This window comes from Ixodes scapularis, unplaced genomic scaffold, assembly GCF_016920785.2.
Source record: "Ixodes scapularis isolate PalLabHiFi unplaced genomic scaffold, ASM1692078v2 PGA_scaffold8__174_contigs__length_109621045, whole genome shotgun sequence".
Lineage (NCBI taxonomy): Eukaryota > Metazoa > Arthropoda > Arachnida > Ixodida > Ixodidae > Ixodes > Ixodes scapularis.
The window spans coordinates 64,172,890-64,200,792 of record NW_024609883.1 but is presented as its reverse complement, the minus strand read 5'-3'; the positions used below and the strand labels follow the sequence as shown (position 1 = coordinate 64,200,792).

The 27,903-nt window shown below is 50.4% G+C and overlaps 1 protein-coding gene across 2 annotated transcripts in view; it reads left to right on the top strand.

Annotated features, from left to right (window-relative positions):
- Window positions 1-27,903, top strand: part of LOC8052087 (phosphotriesterase-related protein) — a 38,757-nt gene that overhangs the window by 2,845 nt on the left and 8,009 nt on the right. For both annotated transcript variants that reach the window (XM_029976336.3, XM_029976337.3), the window contains exons 3-5: window positions 15,635-15,825; window positions 17,454-17,609; window positions 18,497-18,661. In XM_029976336.3, the coding sequence (XP_029832196.2) occupies window positions 15,635-15,825; window positions 17,454-17,609; window positions 18,497-18,661 (512 nt within the window). The remainder of the gene's footprint in view (window positions 1-15,634; window positions 15,826-17,453; window positions 17,610-18,496; window positions 18,662-27,903) is intronic.

The window sequence follows — 27,903 nt, the reverse complement described above, 5'->3', positions numbered from 1 at the left end:
AAGGCGTTGCCCGGAGAGTGAGCGCGCGGGCGGCGGCGTCTGCCGTTTCGTTGCCTTCGAGGCCCATGTGAGCAGGAGCCCAGACGATCGTTCGAGACGCGGGGGCCCCGAGGTAGTCACTATCTTTAAGGATGCGATACGCAAAGAGAGGAATGTACCCCTGTTCAATATTTCTGCAGGCCCCTCTCGAGTCGGTGATGATGACTCTCGAGTCCTGGTCTGCGGCGGCTAGAGCGATGGCGATCTCCTCCGCATGTGTTATGTCTTTAGCTCTGAACGTAAGGCCGTTCACCAGGACGTTTTGGTGGACGACTGCAGCCGTGTACCTCCCCCCATGGTGAGGGCCGGAGGCGTCCACATAGAAGATTCCGGGTTTGGACCCATAGTGGCGGGCCAGTGCCTCCGCCCGCGCAAGGCGCCTGCCACTGTGGTCGTCACGTGTCATGTTGGCTGGAAGAGGGCGCACGTGCAGGGCGCATCTCCAGACTTCGGGGATGCGTACGCGCTCTTCTGTCAGTGTTAGGTGATGGATGTGTAGTCGGGCTAATAGGTGGCGTCCCGACGACGTCTTTGAAAGTCTTGTATATTGATTGGTCAAGTGTGCCTCCTGGAGCTCCGCGAAAGTGTTTACCATCCCCAGGCCCATGAGGCGCTGGTTGGACGTGTTCATCGGGAGATCGAGGGCACGCTTGTACATCTTTCTAAGAAGCACCTCAAGGGCGGTCTCGTCAAACTTGCGCAGGTGGAGGTAAGGAGTCGAGTAGAGGACTCGACTGGTCACGAACGCGTGCGCCAGCCGCAAGGCGTCTTTGCACCGTAACCCCCCGCGTTTGTTGGAAACACGGCGGACCATTCGGCCCACCTGGTCCCCCACCTTGCGCAGTTTAGCCAGTGTTGTATCAACCCGCCGATGTTTGTGGATAAAGAGACCAAGCACTCTAATCTCATCGTGTTCGGGTATCGGGCCGCTGGCCAGGGATAATTCCATTTTGGTGGTGCACTTAGGCGACGGGCGAATGTGCACAAATTCGGATTTGGACGTGGAACATTGAAGGCCGCAGCGGCGGGCGTAGGCGTCCACGATCTCCGCCGCTTGCTGCAGGTTGGCCTCAATGTCTCCCACCGACCCGTGTTTGGCCCAAATGGTTATGTCGTCGGCGTACAACGCATGCTGGACGCCTTCGACTTTCGCCAGTTGAGCCGGAAGTTTCATCATGGCCAGATTGAAAAGTAACGGCGAGAGGACCGCGCCCTGTGGTGTTCCTCTCGTTCCCAGTTGATAGGGGCCGTGTTCTTCGTCTTCTATTCGGATAAAAGATTGTCGATCCGAAAGATGGTGTAGGATAATTTCGTGTGTGACGTTGTCGAAAGCCCCCTGCAAGTCTAGGGCGAGTACTGCCTTATCGTTGAGGGGGCATTCGACAGGGTTGAGAATTTCTCGGTCGAGCTGAAGCAGAACATCCTGCGCGGACCGGTGCTGGCGGAAACCGAACATGGTGTCTGCGAATACATTTTGGTTTTCCAGAAACCCAGACAGCCTGTCCCGCACCATGGTCTCCATCAGCTTTCCCGCACAAGACGTCAGGGAGATGGGGCGGAGGCTGTCTGTGTTTATGGCTTTGCCGGCTTTCGGAATGAAGGTTACCAGGGCGGTCTTCCATTCGAGTGGGATGGGTGTCTCACCAAGCCAAATAGAGTTGATGAAAACGAGGAGGGTTGCATAGGCGGGGTCGGGAAGATTGGCAAGCAGTTTCACAGTTATCATGTCCCGGCCCGGTGCCGTTCCTCGTTTCATTTTAGCTAGGGCCGCCTTCAGGTCGTGCAGCTGGAAAGGCTGATCCAGCTCCGCGTTCTCTGAACCCGCATACGAGTACGCAGGCCCTCGGGGGTCCTGTTGGGTGCAAAGGTATTGGTCGCGTAGTGTGCAAGCTAATTTTGAGGTATCTCCATCGAAGCTATGAATAGCTCGTTGGAGATGTTTTTGTGTTTCGGCGCGGGTTTGAGTCGGGTCAATTAGGGCGCGGAAGAGGCGCCACGGGCTCCGGCTAGACATTTGTCTGGCCGCCGTGTTACAGCGGTCCACCCAGTTCGAGTCGGCGAGTTGGACCGCGTACTCTGCCGTTCGCTGGGTGAGCTCGGCGATACGAATTTTGAGCTTTCTATTATGTTTTTGGCGGCGCCATCTGCGGACGAGGCTGTGCCGCGCCTCCCAGAGGCGCAGAAGGTGGTTGTCCACCTCCGGCGTTGCCTCCGAGAGTTGAATATGGGTTTCCGTCGAACGGAGGTGTGTAACCAATCCTTGTGCCCACGCGTGGTATCCTTGTTCGTTGATGGAGGCCGAATTGATGTAGCTTTGCCGGAACTTATTCCAGTCGGGGAGTCGACCTTGTGCGTGGGGTCTTGCCAATGGTTTAGTCCTTATGGTGATATTGATAAGGCAGTGGTCACTACCAAGGGTTTCCTCGGTGTTGGCCCACTCTGCGTGTCTAATGTTTTTCGTAAAGGTAAGATCCGGACACGTATCCCGGGTCACAGAGTTACCCACTCGCGTTGGATACGCAGGGTCGGTGTGGAGAGTCAGGCCCAGGGTGGACGCAAGTTCCGCTAGCTTGCGTCCCCGCTTCTCCTCACGAACGTACCCCCAGAGCGTACTAGGGGCGTTGAAATCGCCCACAATCACGAGGGAGTCCCTGCCCGCAGCCTTTAGAGCGCGGCTAAAGAGTGCTGCGAACGTTACATTTTTGAGTCTGGGGGAACAGTAGATATTGAGTATGTGGAGGGGTGCATCTTGTTTCTTGAGCGGAAGGAGTGTCACCATCACATACGAATATTCAGTTTGAAGTTCCAAGTCGACTAGATTTGCCGTATAATTTTTATGCACACAGACGCAGGAAGAGGGGTCCTGCTGGAAGGTGATGTAGTTTGTAAGAGTGGCGCCGCTCCCTGGCTCCTGGAGAGCAACCACCGCAGGAAGCGAGTCGAGAGTTGAAAGGAAAAGTCGGAGATTCGCCCGCTTTGCGCGGGAGCGGAAGCCCCGGCAATTCCACTGGACAATTTTGACGGGGGTGGCCGAATTGGTTCTTGGGGAGCGCCTGATCTTAGGGCTGCTCGCCATGGTGAGTTAGGCTAAGGAGGGATGGTAGTGACGCTGCTCCGGAGCCAGCACTCGCGGGGAGGGGGGCGTCCTCCAAACCGGAGAGCGAGCAGCTGTCGTCATCGTCTACATCTGGGGCGCGTCTAGGTTTGAGAGGGCGGCCGGATACGTCCCTGTAGGGACCGCCGGGCCTGCGCGAGGGGCGCAGGGAGTGCGCAATTTGTTGGGCAATCATCGCGGGGATTGTCTCTTGCAATTTGGAGATGGTGTTGACCATCATTGGGATTCGGTTTTCAAAGGCGGTGAATCGGGCGTCAATCGCCGCGAAGCGGGCCTCGAAACGGGCCTCAAATGCGGCCGCCGCACTTGACGCTGCGTTCGGCGCCACGAGCTCACTCTCCATTTCCTCAGCCGCGGGGGGGGAGGGGGGAGGAGGACGCTGGTTCATTTTGGATTCCAATTCGTTAATTTTCTTCAGCAGCTTCTCGTTTTGGGCCCTGAGGGCTGCTATTTGATCTTGCTCGGCGCTGCGCGCCCTTGGGGGGGGAGTGAGAAGTGGGGAGGAGGAGCCAGCCCTACCCGAACCGCTCACCTGATTTCCGTTTTTGACGGCGTCGACCCAGGACCCGGTCTTGCCACGCTTCTCCGCCGCTCGTTTCTCCAGGCCGCCGTGTGGTGGCGACTCCGTCGACGGTCGCTTTCCAGCACCTCCGGTAGGTGGCGCTGGCTTCGTGGTGTTAGAGGTTTCTCGGCGAGACTGGTCGCCGGGAGGCCCAAGATGGCGGCTTTTCTTCTTGGGCGCCATATTCTTTTTTCCTCCCGTCTGGGCGGCCATCTTGGGTGTGCGGAATTTCGCCGCACAGTCGCGAGAGTTGGTGGCATGGGCGCCACCGCACACAGAACACCGGGGAACACAGTTATGAGGGGCCCGCACCCCCTCCACTAGCGGAGCTTGGAGTCCGCAGAGTCCACACGTGTTCGGCTGCAGGTTTGGGCATGCATCCGCGCGATGCCCGACGGCCCCACACTGGCCGCAGGCCGGGATAGTTTTGTAATAGTTTTGCACAGAGACGACCATGTTGTCATAATGCACGTAACGGGGCTTCTCTTTACCCGCGAAGGTGATGCGTGCCTTGTTGGATGTGCCGAATTTTCGGATTTCCACAATGGTACCGGCGCGCCAGCACACTCGGTGTTGAAGGGTTTCGGTGGTGTCCGTGTTACGGACCACGATCACTCCGTGGCATGTGTTGCCGCCGTCCTGTCTCAAATAACCCTGAAGCGGGATTGAGTCCTTCTCAGTGTTGACTGCGAAATCCCCGATGAGCCGGTCGGCCGCCTCGATGTCCGGGGTATGCACGATGATGATGTTTTGGTCTCGCGAGGGCAGAACGGAGATGGCGCGGGCCCGTTCCGGTCCGAGGTACGCCGAGATGGCGGTTCCGTAGCCGGTTTCCGTGAGCACCTCGTGAAGAGAAACACGTTCTCGGGGTTTGAGGACTATAACGTAGTCTTCGGGATCGGGTTTGGGCATTGGGCGCGGCTTCCACTTCGTGAACGCCTTGCCCTTGCTTCCCGTGGCGCGTGTCGCGGGAGCATTCACTTTTCCGACCGACGAGCCGGGGGCCATGGTGTCGCCGGGCGTCGCCATCTCGGCTTTGTCCTGTAAGCGGCGTGCAGCCGCCTGAAGTAAAGCTTGACTCCGAATTTCCGGAAAAACCGTCGGGCTTGCGTCATCGGTGGTGGGAACCGAAGCCCACGCCATCGCCTCAGGGTCGTAGCCGCGTAATGGGAGCGCGGGAGTCGACATTTTTTCCTCGGAGGGCCGACTCTACCCGCCTCTCGGCGGGCGTGCTGCGGCGGGCCGACGGAGCGGGGCGATGTTTATACTACGATCACGTACAGTTCTCCGGGGTTTGCGGAGCCCGGAGAAGACGTCCGTTCTCGTCGGAGGTTCGCAGCCGAGTCCTTATATACGATGATAGGATAAATCGGGCAGCTTGGTTTGGGCTGACTCCAGAGGTATTCAGATGGCGGAAGCGGGTTTTAATTTTGGCCTTATTTAGGTTTCGTAGACCACCTTTCGGACATAATTACGTCCGATGAATCCGAGGGTCTGGAAGACCTCCGCAGCAGTGACTTCGAGGTGAGGTTTCCATGAAAGGTTAGGCGTTAGGGTCTTGCGCCAAGACACTGAAACAGCTTCAATCACGTCCTTGTCATTTGTGTATTGAAAGGCTAATCACATACATTTCATGAGTGAACTGGATTAGTTTCCACCTCGGTATAGTGACATCAGCCATTTTTTTTCACCAGTCGTTAATTTCTGAGTTCACCTCGAAGCTTGAAATCATAGTTTTCAGATGTGATGGTGTTATAAATGACGCAGTCGTCTGCGAATAGATGTGTTCTGTCAGGAGATGTCTCTTGGAAGTTCGTTATTCAGTGGCATATTTAAGCCATGCGGCACTCTCCGAAATCGCAACCAACCAGTAGAGCGGGGGGGGGGGGGGGGGGGGGAGGGGGGGGGGTGCTGCCAGAGATGGCACCCCCTCACGTGTTGGGACGCCTAGTGCCCAAAGCCCCTCAGCACCCCCCCCCCCCCCCCCCCAAAAAAAAAAAAAAAAAAGCAGCGGTCCAAGAACGGAACCCTGTGACCCTGTGGTGCTCCTGAGGGACAATTAGGTTTGATTCATAACCGTTAATGACTACGTATTGCACACTGGACGCACGAAAACTACTAATCCAAGAAAATACGAGGGGATCTGGATGATAATTTAAACGGCGTTGATGGGGAACAGTCATCCCCCCCGTCCCCACCCTTACGGGGGTGTACTGCCCCCTTAATTTTCCGAAGGCACTCCCTTAATTCACGACTCCTCTATTTTCAATGCCCCCCCTAACCCCCCCCCCCCCCTTAATATTTAGGCCCCCCCTTATTTCAATTCCTGGGAAAACCCCTGATGGGGAACACGGTCCAAATGCCTTTGAAAGGTCAAGAAATATGGCATCAATTTGTACATGGCATCCATGGTTAGTTTTTAACTCATAAACAAATTGACAAAGCTGCGCACTAAAGAAAGAAAGAAAAAAGGTTCGAAGTACATTTAAGCACTTCTTATGAGTTGTGAATGCGAAAGCATGCAAGCTGCTCGCCGCTCCCTTATTTCGTCTGCTGCGTACTTTTCGTCGCCGGTCAGCGCGCGCGCTCTCCTGGGCGCGCTGACCTTGGACCAGACTTCGGAAATAACCCGTTACTTTTTCAAGTAATTTTGTAATTGCCACGTTACTTTTCTCCGAAAGTAACTGGAGCAGTACTACAAAACATTCAGCAGCTTGAAGAGAGCGAGTTCAAGAAAATAGAAAACGTCAGGAAGGGGTGAACAGCCGAAATGAAAACACGATTTTTTATATGACTGGTCACTGCAACCACTAGAAAAACGGGCAAGGCATGTACAAATATACGAAAGAAAAAAAATGAAAGCCGCTTACAACTCCCTGTAACGCCGAATTGGAGCGCAGCTCTTGAGGAGGAGGAGGGAAGGGCACTGGGGGGGGGGGGGGTTAAACTAACCAGGGGGGGGGGGGGTCACGTGACCCCCAATGCCTATGATGTCATCACTGACGTCACTGATGACGTCATCAGTGACGATGACGATGCGGGTACCGATGACGTCATTAGTGACGTCACTGATGACTTCACCAGTGATGATGACGATGACGATGCGATTGTCGGTGACGTCATCAGTGATGATGACGATGACGATGCCGGTGACGACATCAGTGACGTCACTGATGACGTCATCAGTGATGATGACGATGACGATGCGGATGTCGGTAACGTCATCAGTGATGATGACGATGACGATGCGGATGCCGGTGACGTCATCAGTGATGATGACGATGACGATGTGGATGCCGGTGACGTCATCAGTGATGATGACGATGACGATGTGGATGCTGGTGACGTCATCAGTGATGATGACGATGACGATGTGGATGCCGGTGACGTCATCAGTGATGATGACGATGACGATGTGGATGCCGATGACGTCATCAGTGATGATGACGATGACAATATGGATGCCGGTGACGTCATCAGTGATGATGACGATGACGATGTGGATGCCGGTGACGTCATCAGTGATGATGACGATGACGATGTGGATGCCGGTGACGTCATCAGTGATGATGACGATGACGATGTGGATGCCGGTGACGTCATCAGTGATGATGACGTTGACGATGCGGATGCCGGTGACGTCATCAGTGATGATGACGATGACGATGTGGATACCGGTGACCTCATCAGTGATGATGACGATGACGATGTGGATGCCGATGACGACATCAGTGATGATGACGATGACGATGTGGATGCCGATGACGTCATCAGTGATGATGACGATGACGATGTGGATGCCGGTGAAGTCATCAGTGACGATGACGTCATCGGGGGGTCACGCGACATCGGCGGGGGTCACGTGACCTCGAGGAGGGGGTCACGTGACTTCGGGGGGTCACGTGACCCCCCCACGAGGTCACGTGACCCCGGTGGGGGGCTCGCGCGGTGCATTATGCGACATTTCCCATGATGCACCGCGCGGTTACGCCGACGGCGACGGCGACGCCGCTCAAGCCGGAAACGGGCCCCTAAGAGCTGCGCTCTAAAATATCGAGTAAGACAACGCCCGAGTAGGCACTCCGTCGACTTCCATGGTGTTTTTCTTCCTCTCCCGGGCAGGAGAAAGCTCTTCGTGTTTATTTGTTTTTGTCTTTTACACTGTTTCACCTTTTCCAACTTCGACGTCTCCCGCCACCTGCACAGACATCAAACGCGGATCCATATCCCCTCGATTCGCTGGTTCACAACTCGCGTAACAGGCGATGTAGCCTCGCGCGAGGGGGTCGAATTCTTTTTGTCTTTGATGTGCGCTACTTTATTCTAGCACGCTCTTGAGGCAGGGCTGAAAAGCGCCCGGCGCGAGGCTAACAACATTGTCTTTGAGGGGATGGACGATACTTCTGGTTTACTCGTCTGGGCATGGTGGTCTAGTCCACTCCTCACTTTACAGTCAACTGTCAACATAAAAGGGGGAGGGGGGGGGGTTAGGCCATCTAAGAAGTGCTGACAGAGAGACAGAGAGTGAGAGAGAGAACGCTTCGCTCGCTCTTTAAGCCCACCCCTCCCCTGGCCTCCACGAATATTGGTATGAAAGTGAGAACCGATGAATGATCGATAACCCGTAATCGCCATTTTTTCTCTGACTGGTCGAGTTTTCGGTCATGAAGTGTCCGTCGTCTCCGTGGTCATTTCTTAACGAGGTGACGAAAATTCAGGGCGTTAAGGACAACGGAAACCTAGAGTTTCAGTGCATACTTTGCTTGCCAAAAAAACACACACACACACACACACACACACATTCTCATCAGCAAGAGCAGCGAACTCTAATCTACGGAAACACATCAAGGTAAGCTGGGACACCTGAATTCAGCATTGGCTATACATTGTACCGTTAGAACAAAGTTTCTCTTTTCTTGTGAAAAACAGGCGAAACACCCGAGTCAAAAGGGAGTTTTCGAAGATCGTTTCTTTAGCTCCGAATTTCGCAGCAGAGACTGCACTAGCTTCGTCCGCATAATTCTAGGGATCACTTCCGGAGGCCGTAATTAGCGGGATCCCAGGTGTAATTACAGCTTTCGGTGCCTTGTCAGCTTACAGGTGAACGGAGTGCACCTACACTCTTTCTCTTAAATAAAATATTTTATTTTTACAAGGACTGGCGTAATACGGACGAATGAGAAATGAAAAGTACTGGGGTGCAGAACATTTTTCAAAAATATCAAAATTGTTTGTATTGTTTACCTACTGGATAAGTGTACGGAAAAAGTAACGTCAAAGTAATTTGTAACGTTAACGAGTAAAGTAATCCGTTACTTTTCAGCGAAAGGAATTTGTAACGGTAACGCATTACATTTGACGCCCAGTAATTTGTAATTGTAATCCATTACATTTGTCAAGTGTCGAGCACAAGTCTGCCTTGTGCTCGTCACTTGAAACGGCGCGCTGACGGACGCGCAGCGCCATGGGGTGGCGGTCGTTGAAACTGACGCGCAGCGGCCAATGGGAGCCTCGTCGACGCGCGCCAGCCAATGGGACCGAAGGCGAAAATTCGTCCGCTCCTCTGGGATCGGGGAATTTAGGTGCCGTTGGCTAGCTTTTCACGTGGTTTCATAGCTAGGAGCTGGTTTGCCTTGGAGACAGGTTTGGCGCGGTTTCAAAGCTGATGACGTCGGCTCGCTCCATGAGACAGTTAATGCTTTCGCATTAAAAAAAAAGAGGCAAAAGGTAGCAACGACACGTTTTCCTCTCTCGTATTGAGCGCTCCCAAGCGGACAGAAGAAGAACAAAAGAACGAGCCGTTTCTTTTCTCAAGGCAGACGAGACCGCTTGAGCGATTACGTGCAATCGATCGACCTGCGGGTCATGGTGACGCGCTTGTCTGAACCGTAGCGCCTCTGGTACGGGCCAATGTAACTGGGCCGACCTTGCACCATCAAGCGCCCTGGGCGAACTCCGGCCGTGGCGCCCCCCTCCCTTTTTATACGCCCATATAGAACCGGCATCACGTTGTTAGTAAACGTGTGAGTGGTGGCCCAACACGAGGCGTTTTGTCAGACGAGAACCGCATTCCGAAAACGAACGGTGATCAAACGCTGTAATCAAATAAAAAAAAAGGGGGCGAGGCGGTGCTCTCTTATTGATGGCGCCCGTGCGACCGCCCAGATCGCCCACCGAGGAGGATAGAAGGGTAGGAGAGGGCATGAAGTCGACCGCGTAGCCTCCACAAGCCATGCTCCCTTGACGCCTCGCCTCTTTCTCATTTTCCTCCTTACTCTCCTCACTTACCATGCCAACGTGACCACATCACGTGACCGTAGCTAGCCTTCGTCTTGCTATGGCGTACTATCTTTTTTATATTAGAATACACCGCAGTCTAGCCTTCGATCTGATAAAACCTACCGGACGGAGCGCGCGCATGCCTGCTAGGAGTCCTGCTACCATCAACCATTTATCTCACACGTGACATGTCACGTGCACCAATCGCCAGAGAGATCTGCGGTCACGCTGGGCACAAAATCGTTTAAACTTTTTATGACTAGGCTTCACCAATATTGCAACGTGCCCCTCCTAGTACTTCTAACCTCCTTGTCGCCCACCCATAAAACCGGTGCTGATGTCACCTGCAATGCCCTGTTGTCCTCTCCTCGAGAGTGATTGCGCTCTCAGGGAAAGGCTAGACAGGCTTAAAATATGACTAGAGCTGGAATTTCTAGGACAAGATTGGTGCTGGAATCTGGACAAATTAGGGACAGCAAATGCCAAAACATCGGGACACTTTCCGGGACATGTACGCTTCTGTGAGCACGCTCAGAATGTTTGTTAATCTTTTTATTATTCCAGAACGCACGTCCTACTCTTGTGCACTGAAGAAAATGGCCAGGAACATCTCAAGTGATTGCTTGCTTAGGCTGTGCCTTTCCTCCGTTAACAAATTCTGAAAGTCGGACAACGAGCGCTCCACTTTCTCAGAGACAAACGGCAAAAACCTGAGGGCTCGTTTGGCATCCAGGTCATATAAGCGCCATTTGGTGTTTTAGGTTGACGTATACCCATTCTATGTCAGGGATTTTGTCAAGCGATTTAAGAAATTTATCTTTCGCAGAGCCGTCCAAACAAAGCGCGCCAACAGAAGCGCGCGCGGAAATGGCGGCGCGTCGCCGGAACCCATGACAGTTCAGGCGACGCGCGGAAATGGCGGCGCGTCGCCGGAAGCCATGACGGTTCAGGCGGGCCTATGAGCCTACACCCACGATTGCCTCTATTTCTTTTCCCAAACTACATCGTTAACAACAACGGCCATCGCAGACCAGTTAGGAGCTTGCGCGGCACTATCGGTCGGTGGCGTATAGTATTCGCGACTCCAGCGAAATCGACGCCGCGTAGCGGCAACGCCGAGAAGCTCAAGAGAGGAAGTCGTCTTGACTCTGTCGTCTGCTTTCGCTGCTTGGTTCTCGTAGGCAGCATAGAAACAAACGTCGTTTTCAGTAATTATATTTATGCTGCCGCCGTGTCATTCCTACGCACTGACTAGAAGGTTTTTACCGTCGAAAAATCGCTTTGCTTTCATACGTAACACCGATTTTACGCTGCAGTACAAGCAATTTATGGTGGTCCGCGTGCTGAACGACGAAAACGCCCTTCTTTCCCGCCGAGGCAGGAAAGGCAGCTGGCTTATATAAGGCAGCACATGAGGTTTGAACGCCGTCGGAGCCGTTGGCGAAATAATGCCATGCTGGCTCCTTGTGATTGCAAAAATATTATTAATGGGTGAAAGGCGCAATGTATAAGGGCGTTTCAGTTAAGTAATTGGACCCTTAATGAGAAATCGAGACAGTCGGGACAATATTCAATCTTTAGGGACACTCAACGTGAAATCGGGACAAGTCGGGACAACAAAGTTGAAGAACACTAAACGGGTATTGCTTGACAGATGTGTACTGGTAGCTGATACTGTTATCGGGACACTTTTAAAAATCGGAACATGTCCCGGAAATCCCAGCCCTAAATATGACGGAAATTGCGTATATTTACAGTTTGGTATATTAGCAGCATTAAACGAAATCAAACAGAAAGACCGACGTGCCGGTAGGAAATATTTAGTTGTGTTATAACCCAATCGCTTTTTGCCAACAGTCGGCTCGTGGCCCCTAAATTGCATTTTCGAGCTCATCGGCCACCAACTTCACCAACCGATAAGCTCGTTTTTGAATTCGCCCCGTAAACACCTGCCACAAATCGCGGCTTGTTGGGCTTCACCGCATTGCACCGGAGTGATCGGAGCAGCCATTGACATAGGGGTGGAGCGCCGGGGTTGGAGCGACTGGCTCAGAAATGATTCCCATTACCACGGCGCCCAATGCTACAAGTAAGGTACAGGTCAAGAAGGTAGCGGCAAATGCCCCTCAAAGGGATTTATATATCCCTCCGCCACCTCCGCATCCAATAGCGTCCCATCGTTCCTTGACGTCGCGGCCAACGCGCGAGGAGGGTCTTGCCTTTCTGTAGATATCTTTCGTCTTTGAGTTAGCATTGCGAAAGCCACGAGAGGGGGATTAGAGTTTTCCCCCTCCAATGGAAACAAATACGACTTTCTGGGATTAGGTTCCCCCTCCGATGGATAGTAAGGCTGCTTTCAGGGGCTCGGTCCCCCTCCGATGAATACAAAGGTCGCTTTCTTAAAAAGTGGGATCGGAGACAAGTTGGCATCACTCTGTAGCCAGTAGGGAGTTTTAGTATATCGTTTTTCTCCACCGCTACCGCTTCTGTAATCAATTGAAGCGGAACAAGGAGCGTTTCCAGTGAACTCTTTTTTCGACTGCGGCGGGATTTGAAACGGGCGCATCACGCTTGTGGCTTGTAACCGACGTTAGCTTCGTCCGATTTACCTTACCTCCCGCACCGGGGCAGAAAAGTGCAGGGTGGTGTATCTCAATGCACATACCGGAAGTACACTGCCCTACACTTTTCTGCACCGGTGCAGGGGGTGCAGGTAAATCGAACGAATCTACTATTACAAGTCGACCTTGAGCTCGTTAAGCCTTACTGAGCTCGATTCCAGAAATTCGGGGCCGCCATAATGAGATACAGACTAAGGAGCAACCTTGCTCCCCTGCTTTCAGGGTCAAAACTTCACCCTTTTCTGAAGGAACATAGGCTACATGGTCGCTCCACCCTTTATGAAGGAATATATAGACCTTTCTTTTTATTTTTTTCTAAAAGCGTATTTATTTCGCCGGCGATCGTTGGCGGCGAGTCAAACTTATGCCCCGTTTACACTTGCAAACCGGCGGTCAATCCGCGAGAATTCTGACGCCCGGCGACGGAAGCAGGCAGAATTTCCGGCGGAGAGCAAGATCGCTCTGGGACTAATTTCGAACGCCGGAAAAAAAGTTTTCTCTCGCCGCAAGCCAATCAGAACGAACGGGGGAAGTGGCGCTGGCTGACGTCAGATCCCCGCTGACGAGCTGTCGACGATGGCGACGAGACGCGCGCGGGCAAGGAGGAGGTATGGGTGTACCACGGCCGGTCTTGAGCGGAGAGCGCGCCTCTCCTCTCTAGACCGGCCGTGGGTGTACTAGAACATAGAGGAGGAGGAGGTTTGGGAGCTCTCGTTAGTTCTCGTCTGTACGGGAAACTGCGAGACGCTCGCGCCGCGCTCCGCAGGTGGCAACAAATGTGAACGGCCCGATCTTTTTTTTCGGCGAGCGAATCCAGTCGGCGGCGAGTGCATATTTCGCAAGTGTGAACGAGCCATAATCCTTAAATCCTATCGCAGCCAACGACCCGATAAAGCCAATCAACCAGGGCAAAAAGTTCATAGTCATGGCGCTTGTTTCCTCTGTACGTCTGCTATCGCCGGCTAAAACAATCAGGCAAGAAAAAAAAAAAAAAAGCACTGGATCGCGGCGCTTTTTTTTGAGTGATTGGTTGTGTCGGCAGAACTACGAAGACGATTAGCGCATTAGCGCCGTGACGATGCGCTCTTGGCATTATCTGATTGGCTAACCGAATCGTAATGTCGGCTGCGGTCGCACTTTGGTGAAACGGAGTATAGACCGCAGGCGACCGCCGGCGCGCGCAGCTGGTTCCCGATGAGCCGTAGCCCGCCTAGTGGACTCACGACGAATCGTAGCGTACCAGCTAGGGGATAGCACAGCGGGCGTATTACGTCAGAACTTCCGCCAAAAAGTAAATTGACAGAGTATCGAACCATTGGACATTGGCCACTGTCTGCCTGCGTAGGTTCAAGAGAGAATACAACTATATGATGACTGATTAACTAATATTCGCTAATAAACTTTTTATTATATACAGTATTTATTCTAAATGTTCCAATTGCAATATTGAAGACCGGAATGGGTGGCTCGAGCAATTTCCGTTTTTAATAAACCGGCTTGGAAATATTCATCGACAAGTTCTCTTTTAGGATTTCTAAAATAAATGATTTCATCGCTGTTTTGCAGGCTAGTTTTCCAATCGTTGGAAATTGAGGTTGCATATTGCACCGCGAGTTAACTTCTTTGCAATACACTGTTTTCAAATATCTCCCTCGATATGGCTATGCCACATGACGCTCATTGGTCGTAATGAGCAATGTGAACTCCCTGCAAGTTGATACCAATCACGGTGCACATTGGTGCTCATTAAGTGTTACCCACCAAAGTTGGCTTCTTCTCTGAAATTTCCTGTATCTTCCCCCATATTGTGGCTTCTCTGCAGCAATTCCAATAACGCCATTGAGTGAAATAACAGTTTTGCTCATTGGTGCTACTGACACATTCACGCTCATTGGGTTCGGCTCGGGATTTCTATTGGAAAACGCCTCCCATTTCCAGCAGTGTAATGGGTGCGAAGACCCTCCCCCTCCCCTCCACCCCCCCCCCCCCCCCCCCCCATTAACTTTAGTTGCCACGAGGGGCTTCTAAAACCGAGAGTACTAAGGATTCAAGGGGCACTTACAAAGAAGCAGAAGCCACGGAAAACGTTCCATTAAATCATGCTCGTGAGTCGTGACACACTCTTCTCCTGAAGAAATGTAAACTTGTCTCGATCATTCTGATGAAACCGGAGGTCATAGGAGTGTGCATTATGTGTGCAGGGCATCAGACCCCCCCCCCCCCCCCCGCCCCCCCCCCCCCCTCCACACACACACACACGAATACACACAAAGCTCCGCGCAACCAAGCATAACAAACCATAACGCACGCGTAATACAAGCACGACGCATTCCGTGTTTCAGGGTTTTATCAAAACGATCGAGACAAGTTTAATTTTCTTTTTTTAGTGTAACAGTTTGGAGGAAGCGCCACCGTATCCTCGTGGAGGGCACTTCGGTTACAGGGAGACGTGCTGTGATTTTGAATTACGACCGGCGTACAGAATCGTTTTCTGCCGGGCAGAAAACCGGTTCCCAGGTTTCCTTTTCTATTCCCTCCCTCTCCCTCTTTTCTCCTCTTCTCATAGGAGCGTGTCTATCCTCTCAGATGCCCCGGCGGAAAGGAGCAATGTTTCCCTCTTTCTGGTCGGTCTTTTAACGACTTTTCACGGTGGTACAATTTGTGTCCAATCGCACTGCGATTCCCGTAGTTTTGCAATTAAGATCGCAGTCGCACTGTCAGAGTCGCTCGTGCGGCAAAACGAAGTAATTTATGCTGTGGCAAATGTCGCTGGTAAAATTAGCACACTAGCGATTTCTAGATGCCCGATTGATTTTCAATTGGAGGAACACGGTCTGTATTCCTTCAGTTGAAATTCCTATAATTGGTGTATCCTTCACTATCAGGGCACTTAGTGCACGTGTATCGTTCACGAAGGCAATGATTGGTGCACTTCTGCGTTCCCGGTGGCATTCGCTTTGGAAGATTCATTACGTTCTGAGTAGCACAGATTGCGAGGAAGCTACATCGAATCTTCAGGTACAGCCACCCGAACAACCTGGTCTTCCACGGAGACGACGTCCACTCGGCGGTTCTGGAGGAGATGCGCTTCTTCAAGAGCCAGGGCGGGGGCACCGTCGTCGAGAACACCTGCCGCGGCATGGGGCGGGACATTCCCTTCATGCGCAGGGTGGCCAGCCTGACGGGACTTCACGTGGTTGCCGGCACAGGCACGTGACTTTCAAGACGCGTCACCTGGGTTTGTTCAGACCAAGGGAAGTTAGTCAGCCCCAATGGGTGTATCTGTGTCTATGCTAGGCACTGCAGTGCTAGTCTATAGGCTCTTCAACGTGCATCACGCAGGATGGTTACACAACCGCGTGGCGGTACGTTGCTCATCCAGATCGAAACGGGCAGGGCCGGAGATTTGAGCCCATGGAGTCTTCCGGAGTTCTGCAACGCGAAATTCCGCTCGCTCCGAGCTGCAGTGTGCGAACTTCCGGCGAAATGTTGTCACTCACCGATTTGTCTCAAAATTGATACAGCACATCATTAGACACATTTCAACAACCCTATTTTTCGGACCCGCGGACTATAGATGATTTTACGCGGTGCGGACCATATCTACAGGAATAATAATTGGGATTTGTGAATATTTATACAGCGTGTAGTTGGTCAGCCATTTCAAAGTTGCGACGAGTCACTCAGTGTAGATGAGCAATTTAGCCAGTGCAGTACAACCGCTAGCCTGGTGTCTTTAACGTGCACCACACAGTAGTGATACACGACCGCACGCCGGCAGCGCGAGCTTTCGCTCCACTCGGCCACCGATCCCCCTATATCTACGCTTTATTGTTGTTGTTTTCCTGTATCGTTCTTCATGACGATGCGCGACTGATCTTGCGTATAGCAGAGTAGGTTACTGATAATTTACAACTATATACCGGGTGTTTTTTTTTTTTGTTTTTGTTTTTTTTAAACTCAACCGATTTGTTTAGAACTAGCCGTGCCCCGACGCACGGCTTTTTGGCAGGTGGCTTATACGGTCCTGGGGAACATAGAGTATAAGGGGCTAATCGTAACGATCAGTCGGCTAATTAATTAAAGTTCGTTAATTAACTTTTCAAATAATGAAAATAGGCGTATGATTCCAATTAGAAACTTGCTGAGCGTCGTCGAAAACCACTAAATGAGTCATTTTCAGAAAGACTTCGAGCGCGTGAGGAGTGCATGCACTAAAGTTACCACTCGTTGAGCAGCTCTAGCGGTTGCGGTAAGGCGCCCGCGCGATTTTTCCGTTTTTTATCTAGCCCCAGCGTCGCGTGATGTGAATTTTCCCGCTGAAGTTCTCATAGACCGCGTTTCCTCCTCCGCTAAGCCCTCTGCAACGAAAAAGCCGCTACTGCGACTTCGCGCTGATGGCCTTGACTGTAAAGTTTCGGATATCGCGGAGGGTTGCGGAGAGCATGCCGGTGCGGCGAAAACGATAGACGAAAACGCTACGCTGAATTTAGCGAGGAAACCGAATCGGTGTATAGGTCACACTACGTCAGGTCGAGTGTCGTCGATTTCCTTGGTAACTTTGGCGGATAAATGCAGCCACGGACGTTCAAAATTCTGGGCTCAAGGAATTCCATTAAAAGCATTTTATTTGTTCTTTTAATGTCTGGCTGCGTAGTATAATTATGCGTTCTTTTTTTTTTATTTTCGGCATATCGACGGTTAAAATAATTTAATATATATATATGAGGTGGGCGATCTAGTGGGGATGGATGTTTGCAGAAAATTTTACGGTAAAGACGCGTGGATCCCTGCGCAGCACATATGCGCCTAATCAAATTGTTATCACGGGTCGCAGGTTACTACGTCACGGCCAACTACACGGCGGACACCCTGGGCAAATCGATCGAAACGATGAGCCAAGAGTTCACGGAAGATATCACCGAGGGAGCCGATGGAACCGACTCCCGCTGCGGCGTCTTGGGGGAGCTTGGCTGCAGTTGGCCTCTACGGGGTGAGCTGTCGCTTCACCGACACGCGACTGACTTCACGCCTCGGTGGTGGCGCTGCTGTCGGCTCATGCGCGGACGCTTCACTTGAGGAGAATCCGCCTTCTGCGCACGCGCGCGCAGTGCCCATACAATGGTATGGGTAATCACCGCCTTTCTGTAAACTAAACAGGGTGTCGGCACCAATGCGCGACTCTGGCCAGTCATGCTGATGTGGTGGTGCTGATATCGGTTCCGGAGAACTATGAACTATGGTTGGTCTTTTTTCGTAGCCTTATGCCACGGCCATCAGAGGTTGCGCTTTTTTTTTTTTTTTTTTGTGCGGTTTGTAAGAGATCCTGTATCCATTTTCACGTGTCTCTGTCTTAATCGGTGGCATCATCAAATATTCAGAGACTGACAATTCATTTTGCCTTTTCAAAAGGTGCTATAATTTTTTATCGCACTGTACTGCGCCGAACCGTCCGATTTCGCTTGGGGACTTAATGTTTGCAAATCGCCTCAAGTTTCGGAATAAGTGATTTGAGGGTATGCAGAAAGAATAAATTAACCAACAATATGAAACTCTCTTTCAAAACCCTGGCTGCCACCAAATCCGCATTTACTCGTGAATAACACTAGAAACTGCAAAAGCTACGCTTCGGCGAGCCAATCATGGCGTCGGAGTATACTTGACGGAGGACCATTGGAGTACACTCTTCTCGCGGAGAGCTGTTACGTGATTCCCTCCCTTGTTCCAATTGGCTCATGCGGACCTTATATAGCTTTCTCCCTTTTGACAAATTCTGCTGGTACACGCTGACAGGAAGTGTGAGGTAACAACGCTCGGTAGAACTGTGTCGCGTCATCTAAATACTTTTTTTTTATTATTTGATTTTATTGTGGTTTGCAGATTTCGAGAAGAACGTGCTACGAGCAGCCGCCGGTGTCCAGGAGGCGACGGGATGTCCAGCCATCATCCACCCCGGACGCGACCCCAAGGCCCCGTTCGAGATCGTCCGCATATTTGCCGAGGCTGGTGGAAACCTGAAACAGACCGTCATGTCGCATCTGGACCGTGAGCCCGCTTTTTTCCTTTTTTTAAGCGTTCAACGCTTCGCTTGATAGGCAGAGTATCGCCCTCGTCTCTTTTTGATCTGTTTTGCGGGAAGCGACCGTCGTCGCTCTTGCAGGAGACACGGTGACGTGCGGCGTACGACCTTGGCCAATACCGCTTAGAAGACAAGGCCGGCGCATGACGTCGTCGTTGGTGGGTCCGCGACTCGCCCCAAGCGGGGGAACACGCCGAAGCTCGACGAGGGTAGCAGCAAAGCGGCAGAAACGTCCGTCTTGGCGTCGCCTCGTGGTAGTGCCGTGTATGACGGACGCTGCAAGAGGCGGCACTGCGTGGATTCACTAGTGATGACGTTCGGAGCAGTGAAGGGCGGAGGCCTTGTCTTTTAGGTGGTATTGCCTCGGTCATTGTTGGCGGGGTGGTGCGCCGGTGGTTAAGGGCGCGGTCCAAACCATCTCGCAAAATGGCGTCCGGGTACGTCTGGGACTTGGATCCCATTTTACAGCTAAGCTGTATATGACTCGTAGGTTGGGGTTTTTTCGTGTCCGTCAACAGAAAACTCACGCGCGCGCCTTATCACCGTTCGCGCACGCTTTATTATTTATCATGTGGTTTTGACACTTGCTTCGATAAGAAAACCACAAAACAAGTGTCGAAACCACGTGATAGATTATAAGGCGCGCGAAACAATGATAAGCACGTAGCGCTCCCCACATGAGTTTCACGGTAAAGATTGGGGTTGCATAAGCTGCCACGGCAACGGCAGCGTACTCTTTCATATAGTATAAAAGAGTTTTGGTACAGTGCATTTACTTTTCTATCGTCATGTCATTTGGTATAGATTCGTTTGCTGTTTACAAACACGAACTGCCGCTTGCATTCCAATCGACTTCCGGTCGCACCGTCTTTGCAAGCCTGTTGAGCTTGCTTATGTTACCAGTGCTAGAAAACATAAATGCTACACGGATAGCAAAGTCGGAGATTCAACGAGGGCCTTCGGCTGTACAATATTACATCTTGGAGGAGGCAATTTGGTTTACAAGAATACTCGAACATTTTTAACAGATCTCGCACTCCTTCGTTCTTGTGACGTTCACCTGGAGAATTAATTGGTGGTTAAACGTTTCATCTTCGTTCATTTATTTTATAAACCGGAAGTTCTCTGGGACGTCAAAGACTGGAGCACCACCTGATGGCGTTTGCCATAGATGAAATTATAAACAAATCGGAGCGCCCCTAGCGGACGCCACCGGCGCCGCGCATGCGCGATGGGGGTGTGGGCAAGAAGCTCGCCGTCGCCCATAAACAAACCATTGGAATGCGATGTAGTCGGTGTCGGTTCCCGTACTCTTTTTCGCGTTGGAATGGTCGATTCTACGTCTTCCTGTGAATGTCTGACTACTGTGGCGGCCTCAGCGAAATTAACGAGGCTCGTTACACCGCAGAACGTAACGTGAATTATGTGACATGCGGCGATTCATTCCACGTGGACGCCGCAGAATGGACGCTAAAGCCTGATTCGCATGATGAGATTTCGCTCTCAATTTTCAGTCGCGACGTCGCTCGGGCTGAAAAGCGTTAACCGTCGACGTCGATACTGTAAATCGCAAGCAGAGTCGGACCAAGTGAGTCAGGCATAACAAGTCGGTGATGGCCACTGGTGACAATGATCAACATCTCCTTGTATCTACTGGTTACATCGAGCCGACCAACCTTCAAACTTAAGTCTTTTGAGGCCTTCACTTACTTTTTATCGCAAGTATCGGGCCAACATTTGGTCTACGGGCTGGTGTCGTCTAAAAGAGCAGACGACACTGAACAGAAAAGTTTGAAAGAGCAGCCGACAGTTCGAACGATCAGGCGGCCGTTCCAACTTGAAGACGCACTGAACGTTGTCCGCATGTGGTCCGTACAACTTGGTGGTTTTCCGGCGTTCATGTTGGAACAAAGCAAATATGGATCTGATGACCACAAGTATCTATGAAATTAACCCAAAGCGCTTACCAACCAAGCAATCGCGGTCCGACGGCGTCTGGTTTTCCCTTTTCACGGCACATATCCAAATTCTCGGACGAATTGAGCACATGAAAACGGACCTTCAAACTTTTCTCTACTCTTTTTGTACAACCCCAGTCCAAGGGCGGATCCAGGACACCGTTTTTGGGGTATAAGGGGAGAGGGGATTTGTAAGGATACCATTCTCCCATTCCTTCTGTGCACAGGGGGGTCTATCTACGTCAAACTGCCTTCCGAGAAGGGGGGAGGGAGGGAGGTCAACTTTGGTTTGGAGGGGGGGGGGGGGGGGTCGCTCCCGTCTCGCCCCCCCCCCCCCCTCCCCCCTCCTCCTTGGATCCACCCCCGCCCCAGTCGTGGCGTTTCGACGAGAAGGCACGTTTTTGTCTGGTTCCTTTCAAAACAACGCAGGAATACACGTCTCACATGGGGTCTGCCGCCCGCAGCCCCAGACCGGGAGTGCGCCCGACGCGCCACCACCGCGCCGTGACGTAGCAGAGTTGAGTTCGTGTGGCAATTGTTGCAGGGCAATTGTTGCAGGTGATACCACAGCTTCCCAACCACCTTCACGGTGCGGATTGGAGCTTTAATTTTGTTTCAAATCAGATGGTAGTTTATTTCTGTACATTTTATGTGCGGCTAATATACTGGGTGAAACAAGGAGACGGTAGGCTCTTTAAAGCGACCGGAAAATTCGGTTTTTTAACCTATCGCGCTACGACTTTGTGCAGCGTTGCCCACAGATGGTGCATTTTTTTTTTTTGTAAAATTTGCAAAGAGCGAACTTACCTGAGGAAAAAGTAAAAAAAAGAAAAAGGCTTAGCTCCTATGGAAACTCAGCGACGCCACCGGTCTTCAAACAACACGGCGCCGTTTCGCACGGGACACAAGAGATGGCGCAACGAACGCCGCCAACGAACGAGCATACGGCGCCGAAAGCCAGAATCTTCAGCAGACAATATTTTCGACTCAAAAGCGACGCACGTTCCGCAGGCGGCGACAGTCGCAGAAACAAAAACAGGCGCGGTAACAACGAGGAACTGCAGTTCCTTGTCTGCTAAATACGCCGGCTCTCGGCGCCGTATGCTCGTTCGTTGGCGGCGTTCGTTGCGCCATCCCTTGTGTCCCGTGCGAAACGGCGCCGTGTTGTTTGAAGACCGGTGGCGTCGCTGAGTTTCCATAGGAGCTAAGCCTTTTTCTTTCTTTACTTTTTCCTCAGGTAAGTTCGCTCTTTGCAAATTTTACAAAAAAAAAAAAAAAAAAAAATGCACCATCTGTGGGCAACGCTGCACAAAGTCGTAGCGCGATAGGTTAAGAAACCGAATTTTCCGGTCGATTTAAAGAGCCTACCGTCTCCTTGTTTCACCCTGTAGCTTGATCTCTGCTTTTAACAAAATCATGGTATTTTTAAGTGCTTTTTTTTTAATCCGTGCATATAACTCATTGGTCATGGTTTGCGCAATCTACCTTTTCTTTTGTTCATCAGTTTAAGTGGGAAAACCGTGTCATTACATATTTGAAATGTTTTAGAAAAGCTAGCGTATGGGATATTTGGGTCGAGTTCAACATTTTCACTGTGCAAATCGAAGGCAGTGATTAGGTCACGAAACTCTCCCAAAGAATCTTAGTCTATTTTTCTTTAACTCTAACTGCTACGTTGAGTTTGCTTTTTTTAAGGAATGGTGTAAAACAGATAATAGGTAAATGGTCACTTATGTCGTGTGTAAAAATGCCAGAAGAAACCCCGCGAATCTTTAAATTAGTTATACATAGGAATGACGTGTGCATCTACTTGCTGGGAATCGTGCAACAGTTTTTTTTTTTTTTTCCCGATCTACGTATTTGCAGTGTCTTGGAAGCTACAAAAGATGGGGTTTTTCTTCTTTTTTTTAATTTTTAATATTGCATGGTAACCTTAGATGGCCCACGACTTATATTTGTATATATTTGGTGTGCATCAGTTTGAACGGCACGTGGGAAGGAGTGGGAGCGCCTGAAACCGGCCAATTCTCAATCGGCGGTTTTCAGGCGGAAAGAAAACGAATTGTGAGCCGCAAATTCTGTTCTGGGTAGTTGGGCTCTTATATGTCATGTACAACTAAAAACCTCGGCGAGGATAAATACCCTGTCAGTGTCCCTTTGAAGAGCGGTCCGAACCAAACAGAAACGCGGGCGCCGGAACACGGATTTTGTTTTCGGGTGGGGAGCAACTGGGTAGGGAGCAATGACGGGTAGGGAGTAACTGGGTAGGGAGTAACTGGGTAGGGAGTAACTGGGTAGGGAGCAACTGGGTAGGGAACAACTGAGTAGGGAGCAATGACGGGCAGGGAGTAACTGGGTAGGGAGCAACTGGGTAGGGAGCAACTGGGTAGGGAGCAATGACGGGTAGGGAGCAACTGGGTAGGGAGCAACTGGGTACGGAGCAATGACGGGTAGGGAGTAACTGGGTAGGGAGCAACTGGGTAGGGAGCAATGACGGGTACGGAGTAACTGGGTAGGGAGTAATATATTCAGGGTTCCGCAACTCTCAATCAGAGATGGAAGTGTTTAAACTTTCCCACTCTCCTGCCTGTTCTGGCGCGCTAACTGGCTGACTAGACCGTAGCCTTCAACGTTTGCCAAGCTGCGGACTGATGAAACCATAGAGTTAGTACAATGAACGCTAGAGGCTCAGCTGGCGCTAGTGTCTACGGGACTTCCGGTTGCAAATTGAAGCAGACAGCATGTAGTCTACTTTTCCAATCTTCCTGTGTATTCCTATGGGAAAACGCGCGTGAATTTTGTCTCGTCGCCGGAAAATAACATGAATAACTTTTGTTATTTCGGTTGTACCGGATAGTATGTACCTTCATTAATATTGTGAAAGGGTAATTGCTTTAGTTACAGCGTTTTTCCTTTACGAACGAACGATGCTAAACTTCGCTATATTTCAGTCCCAAACCTCTGTTCCATGGCAGGTATGTAGAAACAAGCGACAATTCGAAGCAAAAAAACGATTAAAAGGAATGTAGAGTGTGTTCAAAGTTCGCCAGCATTCCGTTGGTGCTTATATATCTTGCTAATATGCCTGTCCTCTCACTATATGAAAATGACCCCGTCGTGCATCTTTACAAGTGGTTAAAAAAACGTTCGGAACGTAAAGAATAAAGTACGTGGGCTACGAAAGGTGTGTTTTCTTATTATTTCCTATGTTGGGCAGTTTTTATCGCGCACCTGTCCTCTGGCTTCCCCCTATTTGCAAAGGTTTGGAGCGTGCGGGTGATGATTTGAACACAGAACAAGAATCTTCGCACATATATTCATGAGCAGAAAGAATAAAGCGGTACTTATTTATTGCAAATCGGACTATATTACGTGACTCAATTTCTTTTGATCGTCTGCAAGCACAAGGAGTTTCTTATCCAGTGTTACTGCGTCGTTCTTGCCGTCTCTCTTGGTTTTCCACATGTCCTTAGATCGTTTGGCACGTGTATCCCCCATGCTGGAAAGCGTCGACGCCGTGTTCGCGCTAACAGTGTCCGACAGTGCACATAAATACACGTACGAAGCGGTTTTAACACCGTTTTTCATACCACGAATTTCAAATAAAAATACTGTAACTGACCAATCATTTCGTCAGCGTGACTGAGAAATGTTCCAATGTGCCTAGTACGTACAAATTATTCGTGATATTTGCTCTTATAATCGAGCGCAGAGAGAAAATGCACTTGCTTTTTCCCATAGAAATGCATTACCGGAAGTCAATTTCTGACTGCTTGCTGTCTGCTTCAAAATACAACAGCACACTAGCGCCAGCTGAGGCCCTCTAGCGTTTATTGTAATAACTCTATGGACGAAACGACATGAGGTGATTTTTTTTTTTCACTCATCTTGCGTCACTTCCGGTGACGGAAGCGACATCACTGATGACGTCATATTTTGCAGCCAATAGGAGTTTGTGTTGTTGCTCTTCCAAAACGCTCGCCTTCAGACAATTTCTCATCTACAGGGCGTTTTTTTTTTTTTTAAGCGTTACAGATTTGTTCAAAAAAAGCCGTAAAAGCTTACGTGGTTCTTGCGGGTCAGTTCTACGGCCAGGGGGATATTAGGGGATAACCTTAACGATCAGTCGGCTAACTAAGTATAATTTGTTAATTATCTTTTGAGTTAGTGAAGATAGACATATGGTTCCATTGAGAAACTTACTGAGCGTCATAAAACACCTCTATATCAATTCTTTTTAAAAAGGTATAGACGCTTTCCGCGAGTCAGTTACTCGAGCTGCCACCAGTCGGCGCGCCCTTCGCACGCTCTCCGGGCCGCCATAGCCGACCTTCAGTTTCTCGCCGTTGCTCCGCGTTGTGTGCTGCATAGGCGACTACCGGAGCTTCGTTTTCGTCTTCTTTTACGTTCCGCGTTGAAATCTTGTATTTTCTTTAGGTCCTTTAGATATTTAAGACTTTCATTTAATCGTTTGATATTTATATTTCGACATAGCTCTTGTATTTTCTTATTTATGGAATGGAATCGGACAGCGAATGGATCGACGATACAAGATTATGAGGCTTCAATGACCATGTAAGTTCATCCCATTCTTAAGTTTTTGTCGCTAATAAAGGGCAGTCAACAATGTAAATTGCCACTGACGCAGTAAGGCTATCACGGTCGTGCTTCTCGCTGCATGTGCGCGCTCGTTTCCGTAAAGCCGACCCGCCATGTAAGCGATTTAGCGTGCGACAGACGAGCGACGGAGATTTCTCACTGTCGCCCGTCGCATCGCTCTCTTTTTTGGGATTTCTAGAAAACGTCGCTCACCGTCTTGGTCGCTTGCTCCGTCGCTTCCATGCGGTTTGCCTCGTCGCGCGACTGACTGAAGCGGGTCGCCGTCGCTTATGTGGTCGCTCGCCAAATAGCTTGCATGCGGTTTATACTCAATTTCCATGCACACACCATTGAACCATTGGCACCTCGATATAAAAACCGCATGCAAGCTATTCGGCGAGCAACGAGACAAGCGACGGTGACCCGCTTCGCTGTCGCTCGGACAGTCGGGCGATGAGGTAAACCGCACGAAAGCAACGCGAGAAAACGACCAAGACGGTGAGCGACGTCTTCTAGAAACTCAAAAAACCGAGCGATGCGACAGGCGACAGTGAGAAATCTTCGTCGCTGACTCTCGTCGTCGTCGCCGTCGCTCGTCTCGTCGCACGCTAAATCGCTTACATGCGGGTCGGTTTTACGGAAACGAGCGCGCACATGCAGCGAGAAGCACGACTGGATAGCCTTATTTCGTCAGTAAAAATTCGCATATATCGCAATGGTGTCGACTGCCCTTTATTAGCGAGAAAAACGTTAGAATGGGATGAGCTCACATGGTCTCTGAAGCAATAATCTTGTATCGTCGATCCATTCGCTGTCCGATTCCATTTCATAAATAAGAAAATACAAGAGATATGTTGAAATATAGATATCAAATGATTAAATGAAAGCCCGAAATATCGAAAAGACCTAAAGAAAACACGCGATTTCAACGCGGAACGTAAAAGAACGCGAAAACAAAGCTCCGGTAGTGGCCGGTGCAGCACGCAACGCGGAGGAACGGCGAGAAACTGAAGGGCGGCTATGGCGGCAGTGTCACGTGACGTCAAGATGGCGGCGCCCATGAAAAGTTGCCTGAAAGGGTCTATAAGGCAGTAATAGCATCTTACGGGCGTTCTGAAAAAAAAAAAAAAAAAAAAAAAGGTTAGTTTGGACGTTTTTCTAGGTTTCGGTTTCTTATCGGAGCGCATCTCTACGCCCGCGGTCCTGCTCCTCGGTGGTCGCGGCGCGAAGCCACCGCCTCGCCTCCTTTGTAAGATGGAGGGAAGTATTGAGTGAAGTATTACGCCATGGCCTCCGAGATTCCGACGCACGCTTCGGGATCTCGGGGGCCATGATTGCGCACGCGCGTTGCGCGTCTCGGCAACTGGGGAGCAGGACCGCGGGCGCAGAGATGGATCGAGAAATCGACTAATTGGAAGCCAAAATGGCTGCAATAGTCGCCAGCGGTGCGACCCCGGGAAAAAACAAGACAAAAAACAATACTTTAGCGCTAGTTTTTGCGGCCAAGACTACGTCATTGGTGTTGTTTTTCACGGTTTTATTTTTAAAAGAATCTGTAAAGCTTAAAAATACAAAACAAAAAACGCCCTGCATAAAGGAGCCATGAGGCCACTTGAGGCAGGCTATCGCTCCGCTTTCTACAGAAAAGAAACCGAACTTGCGTTAGTTTTTATTTTATTTTTTTATTTTTTGATAGCTTTGGCGCTAAGTTGGTGGCATATGGGGACCAGTAGAAAAGAGATGATATTGGCTGAAACGTTTTAATTAACTTCTTAAATTATAATTCTTTGGGGTTTAATCTAGTTGGAGAATTGACCCACCTTATAGTTTAGTCGTGACGCGAAATTTTTATTAAAAAACGCCACCGTATAGCTAGCGCCTACTAGCTACGACTTTTTCAATCAAAATTTTAAGTCAAGGCTACACTATTATGAGGTCGAGGGTCAATTTCCGAACTACATTATGCACACAAATATTATTTTAAATGTTTTAGTTAATCAGTTCTCTAAATATTTCTCCCGTAAATATTGTACATAGAATTATGTAGGAACCAGGTATATCGTACCCAACATATTTTACGTACAATATTTGTGGGACAAAAGAAACTGTAGTGGACATCGCTCGATGTAACCGCCGGGCCACTCGGTCGCAAAAGCCTGAAGCTCGTGTGTCTCGTTCTGTCTGCTTGAGCCCCCCGACCGGCTTCTTTCTTCCAGTAGCACCACTAGCACGGCTGTTACGGACTGTTTTGTGAAGCGAGAGCTCGCGCTGCAGAACCCAGGGATCCTGGGTTCAATCCCTGCCCTTGCCCGTTTCGATCTGGATGAGCATTGTACCGGCATGTGGTTGTGTGTCACTATACTGCGTGGTGCACGTTAAAGACCTCAGGCTAGCGGTACTGCACTGGCTAAATTGCTCATCTACAGCTGAAGTCGCCCGTTGAGGCAGACTAAGTTCAGGCTCTATAAACATTCACACGCCCATTTTCAGACCTTTTTCAAACGTCCGTGCTGTCGCCTGTCAATTCGATTCAAGCGATGTTCATTTTTTTTTCTTCTTCTTGAAAGTCTGACGTTGTACTTGGTTGTACTCAACGTTACTGGGTGTCCCAAATAGCGGCCAGGCTCTTTAAATCGACTGCAACAATCGGT